The sequence below is a fragment of the Strix aluco genome, chromosome 4, assembly GCF_031877795.1.
Source record: "Strix aluco isolate bStrAlu1 chromosome 4, bStrAlu1.hap1, whole genome shotgun sequence".
In the NCBI taxonomy this organism is placed as follows: Eukaryota; Metazoa; Chordata; class Aves; order Strigiformes; family Strigidae; genus Strix; species Strix aluco.
The window spans coordinates 13,730,169-13,757,455 of NC_133934.1; the positions used below are offsets into that span (position 1 = coordinate 13,730,169).

The 27,287-nt window shown below is 39.0% G+C and overlaps 1 protein-coding gene across 3 annotated transcripts in view; it reads right to left on the reverse strand.

The window, feature by feature from the left end:
- The window catches only part of WFS1 (wolframin ER transmembrane glycoprotein), a 34,863-nt gene extending 9,686 nt beyond the window's left edge, over positions 1-25,177 (reverse strand). Inside the window, exons 1-5 of one of the 3 annotated variants that reach the window (XM_074822063.1) lie at positions 25,032-25,171; positions 24,509-24,645; positions 22,760-22,957; positions 4,576-4,658; positions 389-533 (exon numbers count right to left, since the gene is read on the reverse strand). In XM_074822063.1, the coding sequence (XP_074678164.1) occupies positions 389-533; positions 4,576-4,658; positions 22,760-22,952 (421 nt within the window). In that variant the 5' untranslated portion in view covers positions 22,953-22,957; positions 24,509-24,645; positions 25,032-25,171. Of the gene's footprint in view, positions 1-388; positions 534-4,575; positions 4,659-22,759; positions 22,958-24,508; positions 24,981-25,031 lie in introns of those variants that run through there. The other 2 variants (XM_074822064.1, XM_074822062.1) reach the window with 2 other exon arrangements.
- Between the last annotated feature and the right edge of the window lie 2,110 nt (positions 25,178-27,287).

Sequence of the window (27,287 nt, forward strand, 5' to 3'; positions counted from 1 at the left end):
AAAGTGGGAGAAGACAGTGAAAAAGACCAATTAGAAGAGAGGTTGGAGAGGGGCAAAAAACTGAAACAACAACAGATGTGTAGGTGGTGTGTGGTTATATATGACCTTCATGGTCAAAGAAAAGAAGCTTCAATGAAAGGTGGGGAGGGGAAGAACAAGCATGAATTCTATGAAAGAATTCAAGCAAATAATTAATATAAATGCTTTTATGAGCAGTATCAGTAATTAATGCTTTTTAAATTACCTATTGAACAGGCTGTCGGCAACTACTCACATCATCTTGCCATAAACATTCCCATCATATTTTAACCTCTCTTTTCAGTGTTAATATAGTATTATTTCAGATAAAGTGGGAAAAGCAAGCAAAAAAGTCTCAGAGAACCCATACCTCTTCTGTCTGCCAGGCATCTACGCAACAGTTTGACAGCTTCTCTTCGACCTTGCTTAGCAGCAAGGATGAACCAGTCAACCGCGTTACAATTGTTAAGTTCTTCATCCTCTTCTTCTGCTAATCTCAAGAAGTGTTTCCCCACCTAGAATAAGTAGGGAACAGAATTTCTTCAATTACTGAAACACTACTCTCTCTTTCTGTCTCTCTCCTCCCACCCCCTGGAACTCAGATAGAATAAAATTCTCTCTGAACAAAAGGTCAGAACATTTGCTCCTAGCACTAAAGAACATAGCTGTAAGTCGATCTTCTTCAGGGAAAGATCGGTTTCCAGAACTGGAAGCAAGAAGGAATTGCAACACATTTGGCCAGGTCAATGAATTAAGTTGCTGTTGGTCTTCAGGCATCTACCAGGATCAGGTAAGGCTCCCTGTGTTAAAAGCTTCCTGGAATTCTAAGTTTCACTGAACTCTTTTCCTCCTGTAACAATGGTCAGACAACACTGCTAGCCTCATTTTAGAAACACAAAAGTTAAGTGTAATAACCTGGTGACAGTGACATTCAGAAATTCAGGTGAAGTTATTGACACAGGGCATTTGACATGGAAGGTGAAATCCCTGACTCATAGTTTAGCCACTGAAGGTAAAGCAAACTCATGATAAATTAGTGAATGGAATAAAATTAAAACTGTTTAAGCATCAATCAAATTCAGTGAAATAGCCTGTAAAAATCCTCCAGGATTACAGGAATTATCAAGCAGTTGCCTATAGTACCGTTTTACAGATAAAAAACCACCACCTTTTTTCTTCCTTCTATAAAACTGAAATACATGATAATATACTAGTAAATGTATTTATGCAATAGCATGAAACACTTCTGCTTATCATACCACAAGGCAACAAAACATTAAATGGCAGAAAGTGGCCAAAACTACTGGACATTTTATCTGCATGACTGGTGAACCTGGGAAATGCTTTTGCTTGGCTCACTGCACTCCCTCTTTCCCTACTGTTACTTCAATTACATTCTAGGACTACTTAATGCAATACCTTAAGAGTAGACATCATAGTGATTAAACCCACAGCACATACAGTGAATCTATCCAAAACTATACAGAAAGAAAAAAAAAAATGGACTGAGTAATCCAAAAGCCAGAACTAAACACTGATTACAAAGTCATGCCAGAGCTCAACAGGCAGTGCAGAGATACAGTGTCAGACCAAGAAGAGAGTATGAGAAAAAAAAAAAAAAATTCAGTAATTGCCAGGTAATCTATCATCCAACTGCAGCTGTACCTTCAGCTATTTATTTCAAAAAGGAATTGCATGAACAAGTTACATGGTAAATAACACCCTCTGACAAGAACAGCTGTTTCTTGAGCATGTTTATATTTATAGACATTGAGATTTTGAGCAAAGCTTCCAGAGTAGTAGCACTTAATGATGCAGCTCTTAAACTTATAAGGATCCCCTGCACATAGAAACTCATACTGCAATATTAACTAGCAGATTTTGGAATTAATCATGTTACATAAGGCTACTGCAAAAGAAAACAATAGCCTAACACCTGTTTTATGATAGAAGTGTTTTTTGGCTTGACTGTGTTGGTTGATTTTTTTTATTGTTTGGCATTTGTTTTGGGGTTTTTTTGTTGGGTTTTTTTTTGTTGGGGGTGTTTTGGGTTTTTTGGAGGTGGGGTTTAGTGAGATTTTGTGGGGGATTTTGTGCGTTTGGTGGTTTTTTTTTTTTTGTGGGTTTTTTGTTTGGGTTTTTTGTTTGTTTGTTTTGGTTTGGTGTTTGTTTGTTTGTGTTTTTTTAAATTCAACATTAAAATTTAATCATCTACCCCCTCCAAAAAAACCTACAGAACCCAACCTCAAAATCTGAGCAACCAGAAAATATTTTCCTTTTATTTTGATTATAAAATTACAAGCTTTCGTGTATGTTAAAAGTTTTGGTAGCAAAAAACCCCACCTCCAAGTCCCATAACAAACATCAAGGTTTTCCATTAAATACTACTGAAAGGTCTCCCAGCTCTCTCTGAACAAGCCCCATGCAACAGCCACCTTTCACTGTCATAGCAAAGCTCCTACACGGAACCACCTGAAGATGGCTGCAAAGCTCTGGCCCGCAGCAATCAGAGGAAGAACCGATGGGCAAAGGTGTTAACCTCAGATTTGTCATTTAAGCAATCAGGGATTCTCTCTTTCCCATGAGCTAAAACTGTGAAATGAAGTCATAAATGGTAACAGCTTAACGCAGATTTTCATACTGTACTTCTCCAAAGGCTTCTCTCACCTGTGGGCTTTGCTAACCCAGGCAGGTACCTCAAGCAGTCCCCTTACAGAGATACTCCGGTTAAAGACACAGAGCTGCCTTTTCTCCATTACAGAATTCCAGCTGTGGGTGTCTCATTTACATAATTGCTGTACAGTTATTTCTGAATAAAGAAACTACATAGAGCTACAGTAATACAGGTTGACAGCCACTCAGAGTGCATTTATTTCCATAGTCATTGCAGGGTTATTTTTGAATAAACTCATAGTAATAACTACAAGCCAGTGAACCGAGTGGTTTCTTGTGTTTGACTTTGTAATTATTAGCAAACAGCACAACAGTGCCATCTCAGCTTTTCATTCGTACTCCTACAAAGGTAAGAAATAAAAACAGATGTTTCGAACTGATTCTAGAGGGACATATTCAACAATAGAGAAGAAATATTTTTTTAGGGTTTTAAAAACTAAAAGTTAATTCACTCTCCACAAGTCACAAGAAATTTACACAAAAAAGAAATTACTGTATTTGGGGTTCCTTTTCAGGCAGTCAATTAATCCTTGAGTGCATACTGAAGCAAAATTGTATGCTGGATCCCTTTACGACATGAATCCTATTATTGTGTGGGAATAGAAACTGTACACAGTTAAAGAACTAAAGAAAGGGAGTGAAGGTGGAATGAATTGAGAAGGATAAAGAATTATTATTTATATACATACATATGCACACATCATACGCTTAGATTACCTAAGGTGTTTCTTATTCAACTGGAAGTTATATTCTGAAAGAATATTTATGGGGTTTGCTTTCTTTTGTGTGGAGGAATAGAGCCAAAATGTTGATTTTACAGGAGCGATCCCCTCAAGGCTAAAGCTTCATCCTCTGCAAAGCCACACCAGCTGTTTCAAAGGTGAGGAATTTGTTAGTGTCTCAGGTTACAACTCCCAGGACAGCCTGCCCCTCAAACAAGTTGAGATGGAGTGGGGAGCGAGCCTGGCATTGCTATATTTTTTTACCAGCTTTAAATGGATTTCTTTCCCATCCCCACCTTCTATTTTTATTTGTAAAAAAAGTGATGATCTTTGGGGAAAAACCCAAACCATCAACAAGCATGTAGGAGACCATAACCACTCCCTTTTGCCATCAAAGCTGAAGCTGGAAAAGAATGCTCAAGTAAAACACTAACCAAGTTAAACACAAATTAAAACCCTTCTAAAGAATTCTAAGTTATTTATACTAGACCAATACACCAGACAATGGAATGCAGTGGAAAACTGGTACAATTTTTCTAAAACTTAAGGGACACCTAAAGTGCTAACACATACAGAGACAGAACTGCCATTATGAATTCAATTCTATCTGCCATAACACAACTAAACATAGCTAATTTCAATAAACAAGGAGGGCCTTCTTTTTAAAAATGTGCTAATTCAACAAAGAAATGGTATAAGAGCAAAACATCAACTAACCTCTGCTCCTGCTAAAGCACCTCAATGGCAGCTTCTTCCACAGAGCCTAGCCTAAGAGTCCTTGTACCTTTGTATATAGTGCAGTGCTGAACTAACAGCATTTAACAGGCCCTATCTGCACACCTCCACAAGTAATTCTTTAGCACATGCATTTAAAAAAAAAAAAAGCTAAAGCAGTTCTGTAGTTTCTCCATGCTCTCAGCCTACCCTCTCCATTTCCATATGAATCTTAAAGGCTTACACAAGAGTTGGACCTGAAGCCAGTAACACTCAAGCAAGCAGCATTTCTCAAGGTGAAGAAACCATCTGGCATCACCTTTAGTTGAATAGTTTAAAACCAAACCAGATACAGTTCAACTAAAGAAGAGATAATAGTTCTACAGCGGGCAGTGCTACTTTTGGAATTAAGAGCAAACAAAACTGGACAAAGAGCATGTAAAATTACCTCTGTTTGTGCTTTTGGTTCTCCAGCTTTGGCCCTCTCAAGCAGTTCCTCAAAGAGCACTTCAGGTTCTTCCTTCATACCCTCTATAAATTAATTTGATAAAGAAAATAGTTTACTAGCAATATTTGAAAGTATTTTCTACAACATTGTTGTATGTGGTTGAAGAATTAAAGGATTGTATCTAAAAAAATACAACATGAGGGTTTTGCAAGAACAGTAGAAATTAACTCATTACAATGTTTACACTCCTCCATCTCAGCACATTTATCATCACTTGTTATTTGGTATCTGCCACAGGAGGACACATACAGTTTACTTTCTCATTTACTTCTACAGAATTTATTTCTCAATAGAAGAATATTCATTACAATAAATATGAGCACATGTGGAACACATAGTATGGATCAGCTTTTGTATTATTAATATTTTTATTCTTGATAGCGCTTCAGTCTTTCACCGGGCAGCCTCTTTATTTACTAGTAGAGCCTTTTCAAGAGTTTTGAAAAATTAACCAGCCTTTGAAAGCTCAGCTTCTCAGTTTCTGGAGCAAACAGAAATTAACAACAATTACACCTTATAAACCTCACTATTTTGTGTATAGCTCCACACTCACACCTTATTTTTTCCCCTTTCCTATCTACTGTACACAGACTTAAACAATTTTTTTCTTCAAAAGCATCATATTGCTCCACCATCAATCATAAAAAAAAAAATCTTGATATTTATCTGACATCCAGTGTTTGTAAAGAATGTCATGCTGCATGCTACTTGATGAATGAAAAATAAGTTTAATGGAAAAGCTGACAAAGGCCAGAACTGCTACTTTTTATGAGATGACTTCTCATAGACTAGTTTGGAAGAATTTTAAAGAGAACAATCAATACAACTTGTATGCTTCAGGTTGGGTAAGTGTGAGAAAGGACAACAGACCACTGATTCAGAGTAACAGCTCTACCAGCCAACCTAAAATTGTAGTTAGAAAGGAAGATCCAGACTCAGTGAGCACCAAAGCTTGACCCGTAGGTAACACATTACCTCACAAGGTCACCAAACACACTGTGATGTTTGGTAGCTACATACTGAGGGCACAGACAGCATACGAAACTGTGGTTAGGAAACAGAGTTTCCAAGTGTAGGAAACTGACTGAGAGAAGCTTTCTGGCATCCACTCAAAACTTAGATTTCAGTCTCTACCTAATTTGGGCAGCAACAACATGAGGAGCTGGTATGCAGCCCCGCTAGCTGAGCTGCCATTCAGTATCAACTCTTTTTCAAAAGGTAGGAGGAAGGAAGAAATAAAGCCCATTCCAAATAACCTCAAGAAGAACAGGGCTACTTACATTCTTTAACATCCCTGGTACTGGGACTATTTCCAAACAAGAATAGGCTACAAGCCAACACTTTCATTAAAATGGATGTATTTTAACAAGAGCAAACCATGAAGTAAGTTTTCTCCTTCACCATGCCACAGTTTTGTCTGCCACGCTCCACTTGGAAAAATACTAATGCCAGATTATAATGTGTTGTCTGGCTAAACAAGGCACATAATGAAAAATAATTTTCATTTAGTACTTGGGTCTTTTCAGAAAGCTGTAAAAATATTATTGTAAAATAGGCAAACAGCATCCCAGCAAAATTAACCACTTAATCTCCTTGCTCTGATGTATAACCAACAGAATTGAACTCTAAACAAGTCAGAAGCCTGTTTTCCAGATGGCACCACTTACACCAACAGACATCAATCGAGGGCTTTCTGCTTATATTAAACAAGAACTTACAGGAAAGAGCATATTGCTTGAAAGAAACATAATATTTATCCATCTACCCCACCCAAATGAAAAAAGTTGGGCAAGGCAGTACTTTTCTGTTTCTTCCCATGTCTTCACATTCATTAACTTTGCATCAAGATTTCTGCAGCAACAGTCTTGGCTATGGGTTTGGTTTTTTTTTTGTTTTTTTTTTTTTTTTTTTCCTGTCCAGGGTTTTCTACATGTTGAGAAGAGACCACCACAAATATTTCAGTGATGCTATGGATAAACCAATATAGGAGGCACCATTCATAAGTTAGCGTTTGACAATTCAGCAGAATTTACACACACACAAAAAAGCAAACTATAGAAAGCAGTTTGCTAAACTGATATAAAGCCTAATAAGAAGAGTGGTTCTCTGGCAGCTTATACAGGCAAAGTAGCTTCCCTTCTCTCCTGCTCCACTTGTCACACATTGGAGCACAGTATAGCACTGACCCCTTCCATCTCCTGTTCAGATTAATGTCTGCTAGACAGGAACACTTATTACAATAGAAAGCTGCTAAAGCATTCCCATTTTGCTCTTCTACACCACGATATAGTTACTTTATTGCAATCACATTGCAGATTAACATGTAAATAATGTTCTTCATGAAGATGGCAAAAAAGAAAAATCAAAAATGTGCAGCCCTACAGTCCAACTACCACCTTCACTGAGAAAAAAAGATAAAACATGCTGATATTGCAGGGCAAACTTGTTGAAATGTTTGTTCTAACAGAGCTCACTGCCACGGGAAAGAAATGCTTTCTGCTGTTATTTTCAACCTGTTGCCCAATCCCTCCCACCCAGTTATCACTTCTATGTACTCTCACATGTGACCTATAAATATAAATAAAAGTTAATTAAAATTATGTCTGTGGGTTGGTTCTGTAGTTGTAGGGCAAGGGTGGAAGAGCAGGTTGTGGAGTGTTTTCAAGATCATGCTTAGAATAGCTTTAGTATCATAGTGTTCCCATAACTAGCAATATTTTTCCTTTGCTTAAAGGATAAGCAAGAGGATAAGTAAAAGGATAAAGCGTGAACAACTCATGCTGTGTGGCTGCCATATCAATTTACTTTCTCAAAGTATTTAGGTCAGTCTTTGAAGGTAAAAGGTCCAAAACATAGTCAAAGTGTGTTTTGGAACAAGGATGGACAACACACACTTTCTTTCAGTTCAGCTCAACACTAGAACAAATACTATACAAGAGTAAATGCACCCACCATAAAAATACTACAAAAAGTGGTGATCTGTAACTTATCACCCTTGTTCTTAAGCGTGTTTTTAGTCAGAAAATGTCTTGATGTGTATTCCTCCCACATAAGAGTATTGCAATGGAAATGCTGTCAGTAGAAGCTTTTACTTTCCAGCTTTGCTAAAAACTCATGTCTATTTAATGTCAAATTTTACACTGTCTTGAATATAAGAATTTCCAGAAGAGAGGAACATTCATCTTGCAATACTTCATGCATCTTTTATGACAATTAAAATAGAATTCACTAGCTGTTGTGTGTCAGGTGCATTTATATAAGCCAATGATGTCTATCAGTTATTCAATGTTCACAAGCACTGCAGTCACTCAAATGAAAGCAGTCAAATTTTAGATGGCGCATAGCATGCATACAACAAATTAATACAGGACAGGGACACAGAAGGGTGGTTAGTACTTAATATTTGGCTGTAGTTCCTACCCTGTCACTGAGACCCTGTGTAAACCTCAGTTTGTCATCAGGCTGCCCTGTGGTTCAGTTCCTAATTTACAAAACAATTTAATTCTTCTGCCTTCACAGATGGGTCACTCAACACAAATTATTCAGTGGATATTGAAATCATGGCATTACAAATAAAATCTAAATATTTTATTTTTATTATTCTGTGTGATTAAGTGTTAAGCTTAAGATATGAAATGATATTTTATCCTTTAAATTTTCTCCATTCCATTAAAAAAAAAAGTGAGAAACAAAGAAAGATTTGTCATCTGCAAAGGATGAAGCAGATGTATTTCTGAGTGTGCTGTGTTCATGTCTTCATTTTACAGAAAGCATTTAAACCTCTGAAGTGCTACAGAAATATCCACTTTTGGAACTCAGGCTTTTCATTTAACAGGTTAAAGCTGTTACTTAAAACCTACTTTATTAAAGCACTTAATAAAAAAGACTCAATACAATGAAATTCATAAAGGCTTGTATGCATTTCACAGTCCTACAGCATTTACAAGAGTAAGATAAAGCTGCATATTATTAGCTGATCAACTTCAAAGATGCTATCAAAACATTACTAGTCATTTGTTTACTAGTAAAGTCTGTTTTACAACTCCAGAAAAATAATCCGAATACAGAAGTCCAAACACAGCTGTTTATATAGGTAGGTTGTAGACAGGCTGATGAAAACTAAAGACTGCTATTTAGTTTTTGAAACTTTATACATTACTTCGTACAAGATTCAAATTCTGAATCCAGCTTTGCTGCTATAGGCTTAAGTGGAAATTTAGCATTCATTTCAGCATAGGCAGGCACTTTTACTGTTTCTGTTCGGTTTTGGCCAGAAATAGGAAATGTGGCAAAAGGAAACTTTTCAGTTCTTAAAAGAATACTATGTGATACTATGTTAGCATTCAATTATTGTGCCTCACCTCTGAAATTTAGCAATTAAATTGACAAAAGGGCAGTTAATCCATAGTAGGATTTAGTCCAAGTGAGATTGCAAGATAACGGTGCTTAACATTTTTAAGTCACAAAAGGAAGATGCCATCACTGATTAACAAGTATAAGCCTCATCTTTGGACTACATCAAGGATTAAAAACCAACAAACTCTACAACATTCATACAAGGTTTTGAAGAATGGACTTACACAATCTAGATAAGATATCTTTTCAATGCAAAAGATTTTACAGACAACCAGAGTACACTGGGGTTATAAAATTTCCTTCCCATTATTCTGGCACAAATCAATGATGGATGCAACAGATTCCCAACCTTTCTAATACCCTTAACATACATAACTGAAACACATCATTCTAGTTAGACTGACTTGTTGTGAAGTGTTAGATGACATATTTAGCAAAATGTTTTATACACACTTTAGACAAACATGGTTTCAAAAAAAAAAGTAGCGTTTTAAATGACACTGTGTATGACACTTCCATTCAAGAGTTCTAAAATATTTAAAGGCACATAAATGATAATCCTTTCACGTAAGGAAAGATTTCTAGTTGTATATACACATACAGAGTGGGTCATACACACACACACCCATGACATAAAACAACCTCAATTTCTTAAGTGCTCTTCTAACTGCTAGGAATCACTGCCTTCCTTCAAAAAAAAAAAATCTATTAAAGTTATTTCATAGAGGAGTCATCAACAGAGTGCATGTTGATTCATAAAAGTGTTTGTTGATTTACTTTCCTACCAGCACAAACACATCAAAGCTCTCAGAGTGGACTGACCCAGACAAGGGAATTTTAACTCTTATCACCTGCATGCCAGGCACACACAGCTTTCTTCTTAAATCACAGCTGCAGCACCTGAATTCTAGATAAAACAAGAGGGGAAGGACCATGAACAAGAAATACCAAAGTGAAAACCTGGTATTTTATAGGATCACAGTCTCTTATGCCTTTTGAGCTTAAGATTTTACTTGTTCACGCAGTTATTGGGGGCCAGCCCCAAGACCATTATGTCATCATGCACAATAAATCATTTTTGACATAAACACAAGCCAGGCACTTCCAAGTGCTTTGAACAGTAGAAACCTAGTGAGAACAGGATAAAAGGAAAACTGAAAGCAGTTTCTCAGACAGGAAGCAATAATGAAGACAAAGTATTCATTTGAAATATATAAGTTTAAAAGAAATTACAGGTTTTACAAATGAATATTAAAGCTACATGGAAACTCTACCCAACAAAAGATTAATGCATTAAGCAACGCCCACACTAAGTGTATGAAGAAAACCTATATGGCATACACACTTTATATGATCATAACTACAAGCATTCATTTGGGTTCAGAAATAAAAAGTGACAGGGATGTGCAGGAGGAGGAGGAAAAAACCCATGTGTTGGGGAGAACAAAGAATCTGAGATGACAAGATATAAAACAAGATTCCTGGATTGGCTTTCCCATTTTATTAGTACAGGAAGTGTTCCTGAAGGAAGAGTTTAGTGTATACACAACACATCTGATCCATTCAGTTCTAGCCAGTGGCAACACGCTTCCAAGCTCACTGAATAAACACCCAGAAAAGTATATAAACATTTTTACCATTTCATGAGAAGATCTGAGAGTTGCCGCAGGTGAAAACTGCTATCAAGGCGGGTGGGTCAGTAAAGTGAGCCAAGCAACGATAAATACTCAATCTCACAACGGATCTTCCAAATCTCAGGTTCTTTTTAAATACAGGATTTTAAATGCAGTTTCCTTGATTTTTTGGTTTGAATAAACATGACTAAAGACACACTGAGAAGAATCAGAGCAGCAAAAAGTTCAGAAAGCAGCAATAATGATCTCAACTCCCTTTCAGAAAGTATCACATTCAAAAATATCACAATAAGATTTTTGGGTACATTTAATAAATAACTTAATGAGGTAACTAATCAGAGAAACCAAAAGGCAGAAAACAATTTTCGCTTCTAAATGAGCAATGCATAAAACCTAGTTTAAGAGGTTACACTCTTGTAACAGCAAGTTAGATTTAGTACCCAGATAGAAGTGTCAGAAACAAAAAATCTGCTAGAGTTGTATTTAAAAGCAAAGCCAGACTGAAAAAAAATAAAAGAAAGAAAGTTCTCAGAAATAAGAATGCATCATTGTAAAGCTAAGGTTATGCCAAAACAAAGAAAAATAGAAAAAAACCCCAACGAATTGAAGAGATACACCATGATAAATTAAGAGAAAAAGATCTGGAGAACAACTCAACACAGAACCTCTTACTACCTTTTTATGGCTTTTTCAAGTACACAAGGAGCAGCAAGCTTAGCAGGCAGACTATAGGGCCTATGGAAAATTCAAGGGTAATTGAATATTAAAAAAAAAAAAAAAAAAGAGAAAGCTGCAGTAGAAGATTTACTAAAAGATGTTTGATTGATTGTTTTCTTTCCCTGCCAGGGAACAGCATTGAGAAGTTCCTATGCTGGAATCTCAAACTTAAACAAAGAAGCTATGGTTTCTTTTAATTGTGTTTAAAGCTGTAGTTTCTTTTAATTGTTTATCCAAGTGTTCTATTTAACTATATACAGCAGCGTGTAGCCTCACTTAAAACTGAGAAACGGAAAGCAGCAAGGATGATACCAAAGAGGTACATGATAACAGAGACCATTAGATCTGATATCCACAGAAGGCAAATGTGTAAAAGAAAAAAAGCAATCTTTACCCTATGGAGAGGGCAAAGAAAGATATACTGGGTAAAATCAGAAAATCTTGTGTGAGAAGCCTTGACATAAGACATCCCTAAAGGAGTCAAAAGGTTGGAGGACAGGCAGATCCAGCTTGTATTTCTATCTCCAAAGGCAGTGAATAAGGCATCTCACAGAAGTCCTCTAAACAAATTAGAATGTTACATGGATTAGTAAGAGATTAAGAAATAAAAAAGAATAGAAATACACAGCTCTCATTCCCCCAGGAAAAAGGTTATCAGTTTAGGCACACAGGGATATACAATAAGGTCTATATTTTTCAATGCATTTATGTGTGAATGAAAACAAAAAGGGGGCTAACAGAGGTGACAAAGTCTGCTGATGATTCTGTGTTATTCAGGTCAAAAACACCTCAGAAGCAATTACTGCAAAAAACCCCAAAATAAAACCTGCAAAATGATTTCATCACTGATTTAAGTGATAAAAGGCCAGATGAAATGCAGTAAATGCAAATCAAGACGACACCTTATCATTGTACACATTACCACTCAGAATAAAACCTTGGAGTTGTAACACACCATTTTATGAAAAAAACAGCTCAGTGCTAGTAACACAGAAAAAGACAGATACAGGATTAGTTACTGTATTTGAAAAAGCATCTTCCATTAATTTCATTATGATGAACTTGAAGATGGATTTTTATTTTACCTTTTATGTCTAGAGATTTCCACAAAAACATGCCTCTGAAGCACATGTAAAGTTTATCCCATTACTAAAAGTGCCTAAGTGGTACTTGCAGATAAACTTCTATTATCATTAAGTTCAGAGTTATAAATGCACTCTGTGTCACAAGTTTCATCAGGGAAACTAGAGTTTATATTAAACTGTAGCTATCTAACTCAGCAATGGATTAGCTTGGAAAAGAAACAGCCAGTAACAGCTCAAGAACATGCTATAAATCCTGTCCCAAAGGAAGTTAGGGTGGTGCACAGAAAGGATGCGTATCACCTTAATTATTACCATCAACATCCACATGGAAAATTAGCTTGCTGGAAGCCAGTCATTTTTTAACATTAATTTTTCATCCTCAGTTTGCATTTAAGGGCCCCAAAATGTGTTCTGTCCCCTGGACTTCAATGCCTTCTGTAGAATAAAGCTAAAGCTAAAAAGCACTGTTTGGCTTCTTAAAAAACAAGCATCCAGCTGCTAAAGACAACCCACCTGCAAAAACTGTATTTGTAGACTGCTTTGAAGCATTGGCATCTTTTGTCTCTGGCCAACTGAATGGGATTCTCAAACCACTGTTATAAGAGAGTTCTCTCTCCTACTCCTCAGCTTTCATCAGTCTTGTTCTCTATGCATCCAATATTTAGCTTTGCTAGGGTACAGCCAGAAAGAGAAGCTGTTATAGCTTCTTATGAAGTCAGTAGAGGTCTTACTACACAGTTCAAAACTATGATAGGACTGTATTGCAACCATCTGGTCTGTCTCGGCTACTAACAACAAACAAAAAAACAAACCGGGACTGAAACATCAGAAATAACAGCCTGCCACGAACATGAAGCAGTTAATTTGCTAGAAGACTGAATGAAGTTGCTTTAAGAAGTTCACAATTAAAAATACTAGCTGCAGATTCTCAGTAATAGCTCATTTGCTATTACGAAGAAAGTTTTAGAATGTTGAAATATGAAAATTTTATAACATTAGTTAGGAAGCAAGCAACAAGACTGCATGCACATACGAAGTAAATAATGCAGGCATATGTGTTCAAACAACAAACAGCCAAAGAAAAAGTAGGAAAATGAAAGCTTAAGGGAGTGCCTGCCCATGGGTATCAACCAAAACAGATACAGCAGAACACATGTTGTGCAAAATCTCCCTAGAAGATACGTCTTTTGGAGTCATGTTCTATATAATACCTCCAGTCCCTTTTGGAAGTCTATGGTGGTAATTCTGATACAGTGTTACACAGGATTTTTTTTGCAAGAAAAGTCCCTTCTGTAAACACAAATCTGGTAAATTAACCAAAACCCAAATTCAAAATTTTCAGGGAACAGCACACAGCTTTTTATTACAGATTTTGTTTTCACTATGAAATAAGCTTTCTAGAACCTCAGACACATTTAGGAGCAAAGGCATACATATATTAATGACAAAATAAAAATCCTTTCATTTGCTAGAAGATGCTATGTAAGCATATCTCCAAAGGGAAAGGTATCTGATTTCCTTCTTTCAGGAAAAAGATTTAAACTGTTCATCCACAGGTAAATTGTCTATTATCAATGTGCTTTTAGAAAAAGTTGATCTGTACATTTTGTGACAAAAATTTAGGTTCTAATAGCTTTTGTGTGTCACTGGATTGTACTGTCGAGCTTTCAGCGTTCAGCAGAACCAGTATGAGTCTCTAGAGAAATCCTCCTACTCACTTTCCACAAGCTCCAAAAGTTCAGCGGTATCGTGTGCAGTACCTATGTAGGAGTAAAGTTTCTGGAAAGACTGACATTCCACTTAAAAGCAGGCATTAAGCTTCATGTCATAAGCATGATTTGTACATACAGAATATAATGACACAAACAGAGGAACTGACTGGAGAGGGAGAAATATTTTGTACAACAAATGTCATTGTTTTGATAAATGGTTTTATTAACTTCAGATGCTTATTTGCTCATCCATGAGTGTTGAATCCTTTCATCCATTCAGAAGCCTCCTGGATTCTTTTCTTAACTGCAAAGTAAGGGCTTGGTACAATTCAGAGTACATTGCATTTTTTTCTTCTATGCACCTCAACTTCCATGGTTAGAGCTTAAAATGGTCCTACTTGCCCCAAGAACAATTAAAAAATATTTATATTAGCACACATTGCCAGGCATTCTATTTTAAAAGGTGATAACAGGGACGGGAGAGAAGGGAATAACATTTGTTTACAGAGGTGTAGAAGAGTAGGACTCAACTCTGCTTTCTCTGGCAGCAGCAATGCATTTGTAGATATGATAATAGTCTTAGTCACACCACAATTGCATGTCATCAAATAGCATTAAATTGAAAAGGGAACATCTTCTGCACCCCCACAAAATGAAGGCAAACTGTCAGGAGAACAGTAAAAAAACCCTAAGGCATGTAGGTGGAAGACTAAGGGTGATATTATAGGGACTATAAATTTTAAAAGTGGAGGGAAAACGATTCTTAAAAGGTATTTCTTTCTAGCACAGCTATGATTGTACAATGATCATTTAAAGTCATTAAAATAATTTTACACACAACTAATGAGACAGCCCTGCTGCTTTTTCTATGCAGGCATCTCTGATTAAATTCTTTTTGGATGAGCTGGGATAAATCTAACATTTTCCAAAACTAAATTGTTAAAAATAAGTTTTTTGTTATTTCTCAGTTGATAATCATCATTATTAACCTTCCCCAACAAAAAGAAAAAAAGTGCGGTGGTGGGGTGGGGAAGAGAAATGCAACCTGCAGAAAAGCAATGTGAGAAAGAGTTGAGATCATAAACCTCACCAAGCCCACATATTTTTGTAGGTGAACACCTAAAGTTATCCTAACAACCTGCACAATGCTCAATGGAATTTCAGCAATTCTGCAGTTTAAGCTCTCCACCACACAGACACTCTAGCAGTTCATTAGCTTACTGTCAAAATACAGTAAATGGGTCTTAAAAAAGACCCATCGTGACTGCTTTGCAAGTCCACAGTACCTTATTACCTTGCTTAGTAAGCACTTCTAATAATCAAGTGACTTTGCAAAGGATTGGTTTTATCTTCCAGTGTACTGTTTTGAGTTTCACCTCCCAACCTTCGCAATGAAGTGGGCCTGCTGCTGCAAGGGGCCCTCTAGCAGCACAAGTTTCAAGTCTCTCCCTGATTATTGTAGTGTAACAGGGATTTGCTGGAGTTTTATTTGAAGATGAATGTACAGGTATTAGGTACTTCCAGATAATACTGCAAAATATCTCCAGAAGTTAGCAGTTCATGCTGCTGATGAGTGCAGATGCACTATATTTGAGAGATAGTTCAGATGAGGAATGTGCTTTTAACTTTCCAACTGTTCCCATTTAATGCATTTTGTTTGCACAGTGGAACATACATGCTGGATTCTTTTTGGAGGAAACTAAATTGAAAGATTGTATTCCAACCACAAGATTAACTTTTTAAATGTGTGCAACAGGAACCTTGAGTCCTTAGCACAGAGCCACTCCTATTTCATTACCTGATTTACTAATGTGAATACAGCTCTTCCCCTTCTACCTGTCAGCGGCTCATTTCTACCCTTCTAACACCCTGGGACTATGCTAGAATGAAGATTTTGTTATCACAAACTAACACAGATTAGGAAATTTATCCCCCCCGAAACAATAATGGAGGAAGATTGAGCTAGAGCACTTTCCTTAATCTGTTTCATTGTGTGAATGCAAAAATTGTTACCAGTATCTTTGTTATTAGCTGAAGAAAACATCTAGGCATTTCAAATGGTGAAAGAGGCAAAGATGGAGAATCTTTCCTCAAATAAACGGGTGGTCCAATCCTACTCCCATGTATGGTAAAAACACCAGCATGTTATTGATAACAATAGTAGCAGATCTGAAAAAGCCAATTCCTATTGTTCTGCACCAACTTGACTATGTCCCAAAATTTTACCTTAAAACACAGTCATTAACTTTTGTTTGGATAGAATCTTTTCTCCCCCACAGCAATGCTTGGCAAATGAGCTTTCCAGGAGCCTGAGTAATTACAGGTAAAGTTGAAGGGACATTAATAAACTGACAGATAAATTATGAAGTAATTAATACTTCAAGGCATAATCCTCCCCTTCCAACAATCAAAGATTTTTCTGAGATTTCTTCAAGCTTTGCACAAATATTTCACTTTGCCTCAAGAGTTAGCCTGTACAAGCAAACCGCCAGAAAATGAAGACACAGAAGTGCTAAAATAGAGCTTTGAAGCAAAGGTTCTTTGTAACCTTAAGTGGAAGAGGCTAACACTCGGAAAATATTTGTAAATTAGAGAGGTTCACTATTCGTTAGCTATCATTTAGCAATGCGATGGAGACACTGTTGTACATTGTTACAATGCATTGTAAACTGTTTAGAAGAATTTTTTTGTACTATTTATAAATTTTAAGTCACACAATTTATAAAACAATTCTCTTCCAAGAGATACAAAAACAACCTCATAACCTTCCTAAGTACAAGCAGAACTCAGCACGTTTACAAACAAAACATAAGAAATTGATTTCTGTCTGCAAAGCTCTCTGTACAAATACCTTCCCCATATATTCTCAGTTCTAGAAAGAGATTTGTGCATATTTCCTTAACAGCAAAACATGGACAAAACAAAAATTACTTCCTTAACCAAAGAGATGTTTCTTCAAGTACTGCAACTTAGCTTTGTAATGCTCTCAAAACTTCCCAAACTCTTGCCTCTGAATTCCTACCTGGTTCCCCCTCTCGAACCTTACTGGCTAGCAAATGTACATGAATGATATAAAAAAAAATAAAATCTATTTCATCCACATATAAAAAAAGTTATAACACACCACCTCCCAGATTTCTCTATTATCCTAGGATGTCCTCTTTTACCTGCTGACTAGCAGACAGTCAATTTTTAAAAGACACTTTACATGCTTGAACGCATTTCAGCTTTACAAGGAATGGTAACAGCTTCAAATAACCTGCAGCACCATAAATATTCACCTGGGGTGAGAGTCAGTCCAGTTCAGGTTACCATTATGGCTGACTTGAAGCAGTTACTTGAATCCAGACATCCCAGGCAAGTATCTGATCGCTATCGTATTGTGAGAAGTTTCTCTCAACTCCGCTTTATGTCTGAATCAAAAGTGAAACATCCACCAGGCCACATAAAGTTACTTTCTAGCTCAGCAATAAAGACCGCTTACCTGGAGTGTGGATTCATGCATCTTTTCCAAAAACTAATATTACATTAATAACAGCAGTATTGAGATACTCACATGCTAACTAAGTGAACATGTTGAAGGTGTTTTTTCCTAGCTCTGCTCTGTGTACACGTAGAGGAAATGGTTCCACTAGCAAGAATGATGTTTTTAAGCCTATTTGGAGAATCCAGTGTTGGGACCTCCAGAGCACTCATCCGAGCTATACCTTTTCTCATTGCTTTAGAGCTGTATCTGAAGGAAGGAAGATGTATAGAGTGGATGAAATAGAGATGCTAAAAAAGGGTATGTAGCAGCTGGACAGAAACTGAGGGGCCTGTGCACCTGGGAGGTATAGAAGTGTCTTAGGGGATTTGATCGTATCATAGTATAGGTTGGAAGGGACCTTTAAAGGTCATCTAGTTCCAATCCCCCTGCCATGGGCAGGGACACCTTCCACTAGACCAGGTTGCTCAAAGCCCCGTCCATCCTGGCCTTGAACACTGCCAGGGACGGTGCAGCTACAACCTTTCTGGACAACATGTTCCAGTGTCTCACCACACTCAAAGAATTTCTTCCTTTTATCTAATCTAAATCTACCCTCTTTCAATTTAAAGCCACTACCCCTTGTCCTATCACTACCCTCCCTGATCAAGAGTCACTCCCCATCTTTCCTGCAGATCCCCTTTAAGTACTGGAAGGCCACTCTAAGGTGTCCCCACAGCCTTCTCTTCTCCAGGCTGAACAACCCCAATTCTCTCAGCCTGTCCTTATAGGAGAGGTGCTCCAGCCCCCTGATCATCTTCATGGCCTCCTCTGGATTCTCTCCAACAGGTCCATGTCCTTCTTATGTTGGGGGCACCAGAGCTGGACACAGCACTGCAGGTGGGGTCTCACAAGAGCAGAGTAGAGGGTGAAGAATCCCCTCCCTCGACCTGCTGGCAACACTTCTCTTGATGCAGCCCAGGATACGGCTGGCTTTCTGGGCTGGAAGTGCACATTGCTGGCTCATAGTCAGTTTTCCATCCACTGATACCCCCAAGTCCTTCTCCACAGGGCTGCTCTCAGTCCACATTTGAGTCTTAGTCTGTTTCAACAAACATCACCAGACTTCATCAGCAAGCAGCCACTGGTCTTCCTTGCTATATACACCATGTTCCTCTTGGCACAGACTACTAAAATAATGGCAGAAGTTTTTTGTTTAAGCAACTGGCAACTCTGCTGTAATTTGCTTACATGAATACTGATGACTCAATGGTTTTGAAATTTCAGAAGCCCTAATTAGTAGTGTATATGCTTTGCTCATGAATAAGCTTCCTGTCCAGGAACATCCTTGAAAGAGTAACAATTTTTTAAATTTTTTAATTTATTTTTTAATATGAGTTGACATATTGATATTTATTCCATTCCTAAAACACACACAAACCCCAAAAACTTATATAGGCAGAAGTATTCTTGAGAATGCAGCAGCTTTGGGTAGAAATAGGAATACCCTCCTGTTCTTTTTTAAAGCCACAAAACCAGTATCTACAAATCATCTCAAGCTCAACAACTGAATATTGCTTTTTTCATTAAATCCAGATTTGATTTGCACAACAAATTCTCAAAGCACTGTTACCTCCCTTTGTGAAATGAATTATACAAGGAATAAGACACACACTACCTAATGATACATTAGCAGAAGATAGACTGAAAAATTGCTCAGAAAAAACCTACAGTATAGGACTTCAATCTAAATGAAGTACCTGTGCAGCTGAGGATGTGTGTATGTTTAAGTGCTTTACTGAGTCAGAGCCAGGGCATTCATTAATTTGCTGAATGATGCTGCAAGATATGGATAATGCTGCAGGAGATGGGTGTTTCCAGGAAATAAATTACTTCACATTCATGTTGATGCTATAGACTTAAACACAGCATATATTAGTAGAGACTGGAAGAAAAAGCACAGATCAGAAATACAGATACATTGTCAAGAATATTTCAAGAATCACAGAATGGTTGAGGTTGGAAGGGACCTCTGGAAGTCATCTGCTCCAACACCCCTGCTCATGCAGGGCCACCCACAGCTGGTTGCCCAGGACCATGTCTAGATGGCTTTTGAGTATCTCCAAGGATGGAGACTCCACAGCCTCTCTGGGCAACCTGCGTCAGTGCTTGGTCACCTTCACAGTAGAAAAGTGTTTCCTGATGTTCAGAGGGAGTCTCCTCTATTCCAGTTTGTGCTGTCTCTGGTCCTGTCACTGGGCACCACTGGAAACAGGATGGCTCCATCCTCTTCGCACCCTCCCTTCAGATATTTACAGACATTGATAAGATCCCCGTGAGCCTTTTCTCCTCCAGGCTGAACAGATGCAGCTCTCAGCCTTTCCTCATAGGATAAATGTTCCAGTCCCTTCATCATCTTAGTGGTCCTCTGTTAGACTCTCTCTAGTTTGTCTATGTCTCCCTCGTACTGGGGAGTTCCAGGTGTGGCCTCACTGGTGCCGAGTAGAGGGGAAGGATCACCTCCCTCCACCTCCTGGTAATGCTTTGCCTAATGCAGCCCAGGACAGCAGTAACCTTCTTTGTGGGAAGGGCATATGGTAGACAGGCTTGAGGAAGACCTGCCTTTCAAGATAGTATTTGAGATGGATGTTGTACATCTCTCCTTCTCCGACAGAAATAACAGCTGTTTTATTAAAAATTAAAATACTTCTATTACAAATATAAGTTTGTAGAACTCTGTGCAAGATATTTAAGTCACCAATAAAGAATAGTGTTCTACATATTTAATAATATTTATTGAGAAAGTTTTCTGTACAGCAATGTGCTGGTCTTTTCTGTCCTCTTTTATGTCATTCAGACTTAGTCATCATCATAGTGACACAGTGACTATCCAAAGTAACTGACTTCTTAACCTTCTAAGAAAGAAGTCGCCACAGCCCTTCCCAGAACATCTGGTCTAGTGCGTATGTCCTTTCATACAACCAGACCACAACAAGCCATGGCTCAGAGACCAGATCCTTCACTCTTCCTAGACCTATCAGCAACTTGAATGTTATTTATTGATAAAGGCTCTAGTAATGCCAAGGAATACCTCCTCTGTCAGTTAAAATATTTTGAAAATTGCTGAAGTGCCAATTTTCTGATTGAGACATCGCTTTTTTCATTTTTGTTTCAACATGCACATACATGACTGTGAATTTGTACTTCTCTCTATTTGTATTTCTTTCTGAAGTCCTACTAAAATCCCTGGCTTTAAGTTCTGATGGCCAATGCTGCTGCAGGTGGGAGAAAAATTCTCTGCTTCCTTTCTTTTAAATGAGTTTTCAGTTCAAGAAACTGTTAGTATTATGACAAATGACATAAATCTAAAATAACCATATAAGAAAATACTAGATGAAGAAACATGATCTTATCAAACACATTTGGTATCTATATCCACTAAAAGCTTGGTTGTTAGAGACTCCAGCGTGGTACGATGGCAACAGTAGCTCATTCTGCAGCATTAAACACTTGCGTATATTAAGATGGGAATGGAAAGGGCAATGACAGTGGCACCAGGCACTGAGAAGATTATAATGGGAAGAGATTTAAAGTCATCAGGAATGAGTCACAACTGAAATGGAGAAATACATCAATGCTTGAAAGTCCTCTTTTACAGGGGCTCAAAGACATCTCTAATGCAAAACTGCATAGGGATCATTAGTAAATACACAGGCCTATAAAGAGAACTAAGACAAAACTCAATATGATTTTTAAAGTCCAATATTTATACAGAATAGGAAAGTCTCCAAATTAGCTAGAGAAGAATACCTGACAGAATTCGTGTAAAACACTACTAGATTGATAGTTTGTATTCATTTTCAGAATCTTGTATGAATGTGGGCACCACCAACAGAAACCCATGGTTTCCTCTTTCAAATCATATTATAACAAAGCCCAAGATAACTCCATACCATATTCCCAATATTGTTGCTATTCTTTCCCTGTTGAAGCATACCAAGAAACTGGAGAATGAAGAAAGGAAGAAAACATACCTGTTAGCACTTATCCTAAATTAATAATCATGTAATTAATGTTACAAGTGTCAATCCTCCATCATCTCTGAATTCTTTTACAAGTGGGCGAGATGACAAAGTTGGTAATGAGGCATGTTAGAAATTCAGGTATCAAAAAAAAATTCTCCTCCATCTGGAATGTGCCTTTTAGTAACAAAGAACCCAGAAGGTTCCAACAGTCAATTTCGAATTAGATGCAAACAGTAATGTGCTAACACAGCCACAATATTGGCCTGAACTATGTGCAGAGCTCAGCTGCATCAGATACGTGCCATGTAGATATTCACACATTTAATAATTTTAAACTCTTGGATAGCCTTATTACCTTCAATAGAGTGACTCATGTTTATGTGCATACCCTTACATTCATAAACAGTTTCAGAATCAAAAGTCCAGTTTTAAAGAAAGTTAAAGAGCAGTAATTTTGCTAGACCTTGAACACAGACCTTCTTGCACAAGTGTTAGATAACCGAATTTAAAACTGGAACTCAGCAGCTGAATGCAAGAGCCAGGTATTTTTTCTTTCCACTGTTTGCATGAGACATTTCTCATCCCATCAGTTTTCACAATCTTTGAAATTCAATGGTTTCACAGTGAGAGGGAAGAAAAGTATCATTCTGCCTTTCAAAGTGTATCATGATTCTTAATCCAACTTCTTATCTGCCTGCTAATCTTAACTTGCTTTCTGTCGCTCTGGTCTCATATATCAGGTTATTATTCCCTCAGTCTACATTACAGTAGTATCTATTAATCCACATTAGAATTCATATTAAAGCTATAGTTAGCATGCGATCTAGCCAATGAAAGAAATTAAATCAAAACCTTAATATTATGCTAAATTACATTTAGTTCTTCCTGCCAATTTTTCAAAAAAACTTCTTTCCTGTTGCTCTGTACAAATAAGAAAAATTGCATGGGAAAACTCAAAAATATGCCCAAAGTAAGCTGCGGAAGAAAAGTATCTTCCACAACAACAGGCTAAAAGAAATTGGAGAAATCTATTTTCATACTTTACAGTGTCTCTTTAGAATACATATACACACAATAATCTCCCAATGTTTAACATACGTCAATTTTGTATAAAAATTGCTTTCATACTTACCATTTTTTTCCACTTTCTCCCTGCTATGGGAGTAGCCAGGAACTGAAGAAGAAAAAGTTGCAGTATCTCCTGAAGATGGTCCAGATTTCTGATTGTTCTCACTATGGTTCACAGCAGCAGCATTTAGCTGGGACCTTCCAAGATGCAGCTGGGGGTGAGAGGGACTTGAGGGGGGATCAGGATCTGAATTCATTTTAGCTGCAAAAGAAGATAACAATGATTAATTATCAGACAATAGGGTTACAATGTAAAACCAGAGTAAAAATTTTAAATCTGAATATATTTGTATAATTAGTTGAACAAAAAGCCTAGAAAAAGGGCAAGAAGGCTGATAGCAACTTCAAGATGTATTTATACATTCTTCAATAATTTCAAGCATGAGCAGCTATTGTTGAGTAGACTGACCATGTTAGCATTGTGCCAGAATAGTGACTGCCTTTTTGTCCTAATAAGAATTGATTTTTCAAGTGTAGATAAACACTAAAATTAATGATCAATCCTGTAAATACTGCATATAAATAACTTACCTGAATCTAATGTTCTACTTACACATGCAAGAAATAAAGACTAGCCCCCAACTTTTTACAGAACAGTACTGACATGTCTATAATGATAGAAAAATTCACTTAATATCATGGTCTTGGTTCACAGTCACCACCTAATCAGGTGACAGAGAAAGACAAGAAAGGTAAGAATGCAAAGAAGGAGAAGATTTAGAACCCTGCCACTGGAAATGAGGAGAGGGACATCACTAAAGATGCTCTTCATAGACATTTCCAATTGAAATACACATGATACAAAATAATACGACTTTACTTACTACTAAACTACTGTTCAATTTTATAAAAAATAGTATTTATACCAAAAAAATACTAAGGCAGGGAAGGAAAGGTCTTACAATTCCTTACAAGACAAGGCCTTTTAACTTCCACTGTAAGCCCTCTCCTAAATAATGAGTGGATTTCTGTTCCACAGTAAGAAGTTTCTTAGATCAGTAAACTTCCATAAGAGTGCTTACTGAAAGCTCAGCTCTTACACAGCAGGAAGGAGCAAGGTATGCATGTACTACCAAGGTGTAAAAACACATAGTAACTCTTGCTGCTTAAGAGCAACTTCCCGAAGTTAAGCAATTCACAAGGAACATTGTAGATCTCTGGCTACAAAGTGTATTTTTTAATTCTGTACATTCAGAATACAGATCTAAAGATGTGTAAAGATGGAAGTAGTATAGCCAAATACAAAAATACACTACTTCCACTTAAAGGACACTAAAATCACAACAGGATGCTAAAAGTACCAGCAAGATTACCACTGTAAAACATATTCTTTGTAATTTAGACAACTTGCTTGCCAAAATTAAGCTTCCCTAAACCAGAAAATATTTTATTAAGTAAATGCATGTCTGTATTATGTTTCTCCATCAAGTTATAAATAAACCAACACAGTTCCATTCAACCTTCAGACAGTCCTAGGAAAACACAGAGATTAAAATACCTTCCCAGTAAACTAGCATGAGTATTTTTAACCATTATACAATCACAAAAGTTACTTTGCATCTGGTCTTAAACTTGACCTTAGCGCTTTGAAAGGAGAAGAGTTAAGACACGCCGACGCTCCACTGCCCGGCCGATGGCGGCCGAGGACGCGCCGCACTGCGCGACTCTGTCGGGGCGGACCCCTCCCAGAAAGGGGACCCGGGCAGCAAAGGCACCTCTCCAGTACACGTGCGACGAACAGGAAAACACTTACCTCGGTGTTAAGTAGCCAGCAAAAATACTGCCGTCCCAACAGTCATCTACAAAGGGCCCCCCCAACTTTACTAACCGCAGGTTTAGGGCGAGCAGAAGACAGCCCTTAGACTTGATTTTAGGATTTCTTCTAAAAGTCTGGGAATGGGAGGCAGCGTAAAACTTTGGGGGAGGCCGGCCTTGTTTAGAAGCCAAGCGGGAGCTGCAGGAGGAGCCGGGGGCCACCCGCGGGCCCGCGCCGCCCCGGGACGCCGGCCTGGCCGGCCGAGCCTCGCTGCCGGCGGTGACTCTGCAGCCACCGCCGCCCAGCCGCTCCCCGCGGGCGGACCGGGCCGGGCGAGCCGGAGTTTGTTCGGCCTCGTTCCCCGGGAGGCTGGAGGACGCCCGGACGGCGGCTGCCACCCCGGAAGGCCGGGAAGCTCCGGCGCGCAGCCGGAGCACGGCGGCGGGGGGGGGGGGGAAGGGAGGTAGGGAGGCTGGCAGCTCAGGCCGTCCTGCCCAGGGTCCCCGCCCCAGACGCTCACCGAGCCCGGCAGGGCAAAGCCAGCAGCGCGGACTCCCGGCAGTAAGTTTCTCTGCGGCTCCAGAGGCGGCTGGGCGTCAAGTGGGGCCCGGCCGGGAGCCCGCAACCCTACGGGGCGGCCCCGGCCCGCCCACCGGCCGCGGCCCCCGCCCCGCCCCACGAGGGGCAGCGCCGCCGCCACTCACCGCCTGCCGCTCCCCGGGGAGGCCTCTCCGCCGCTGCTGGGCGGGGCCGGCGGGAGGAGGAGGGGACGGAGGCGGGCCGCGCCGGGGCCGTGGGCTGGCCGGCCGGCGGGTAACGGTAGCGGGTGCTGCCGGGGCGGCGGCGGTCGGGCGTCGTGCACGGCGGTGGCTGGGGCGGTGTCGGTAGCGCCAAAATGGCAGCGCGGGGTAGCGGGGGCGGTGCCCGCCTTCGGGAGAGGGTCGGTGGGGCGGCGGCTGTGAGGCGGTTTCTGGCGGGCCGTGAGGTGGGGGCGGCCTGGAAGCGGCGGAGCCGGGCCGCGGGCCCCGCCGAGCAGGCAGCGCTGAGGGGGGACCGCCCGGAGCGGCCATCGAGAGTCGGGGGAGGTGCCTGACAGCTTCCCGCGGCATCGGCCCTGAGTTGTCCGAGGTGCGGGTGAAGCCCTTCTCCTCAAGCAGGGCCCTTAACTTGTCCTTCTGGGGAACAGAAGGGCTTGGGGCAGCTCGACCCAAGTGCCTCGAGTTAGCGAACGTGGAGGCGGGCAGGGCTCGGTGTCCTGTCACCCGGGGAGGGCTAAACCGGCTTCCCCCGAGCCTGAGAGGGGCCGCATTCCCCTAACGCCGTGCTCCTCTGTAGAGAGCAAAAGAAGTGAAGGGGGGAAAGGGTAACGGAGTAACTAGTTATTCCTAAATATCCTCTGTGTTACTACTACATGCATCTGTACATCTGCTACACAGATGGAAAGCTCCTGGGCTGGTAGTGAGCTGTAAACTTGTCTGCAAGTGTTGCTGTTGTATTGGCAGTAAACATTTCTTTTTCGAAATAATACAGTACTTTTTATTTTTTAGCTACTTGACATTAAATAAGTTGAGGTCCCTACACAGTACTGTGAACAGCTTCTAATTTAAAAAACCAAAACAACCTCACAAACTTGAAATAGATTAAATTTCAGCCATTCCTGTGAGTAATTCACTTAGGTTGATTTTCACAAGTTCCAAGTCTGCAGCAGATCATGGGGAGCTGCAATATATTTTATTTTTAAAATTTAGTTAGATCCTACTTGTTGATGTCACTGCATGTTGTTTTTTTTAATCCCCAAGCAAAAATGTGGTTCCCAGCATCCTTACTATTTCCTTGCCTTGGATGTCATAACAAAATTTTTCCTTTGCTTAAAATAAGTTTCAACACATTTGAAGTTAAGTTTCTGTTTACTTCAAATTAAAATAAAATTTGAATAAAACCAGTTATTTTTAAGGAGATAATTTTCAGTCTGTCTTATGGTTTTATCAGGAGCATACAATGCCTGCCTTGTGTTACCTGCTTAGTGGTTTCTTTAGACTAACAGTATGACTTAACTCAGATACGACAAACTTCTGCTGCAATCTGCTCCCCCTGCTATTCACATTTGCTTCAAGATATTGTTCTATACAATTGATTTGATATTTAGTGGGTGTGCTTAACGGATGTAACTTGCTTAGGGAACAGGTGGAAATGAGGGCGGTAGCTGGAAAAGTAACTAAAAAGGAAGTGTAAAGTAAAGCCTCCCCTGCTGCTTGTGCCTGCTCCTTTCCAACACAAGGCACAGTCACACATGGCATAAGCCATTCCAGGGGAGCTCAGCCCAAGGTTGAAACTGCCACACTGACTACTAACCTGCTTAATTAACAGTGAGACTCAATGTAAAATATATTCTATGATTGCTTATGGCTGATCTTACATTGAAGATGCACATTAGTGCCATGGCTGAACTTGATCAGGTCCTTACTTAAGAAAAGGCCAACTAAACCTTTGCAGTAAATGAATTTTCACACACACCTTAAATACTCATGTACATGTTGTATACATACATATATAACAGTACTGAGAGTAAAACAAGCTCAAACATGATAGCATCTTCCATTATCAACTCCACTAGTTTATCTTACATTTTATCACAAATGGTTAGTTCCCATTTGGCATTATCACAGTTGCCAATTGTTACAGCTACAGAGAATAAGCATGGAAATACTGTAATAACTTGTTGCAACACCTTTTCAGTTATGTACTATGATTCATAGAATCAATAGAATGGTTGAGG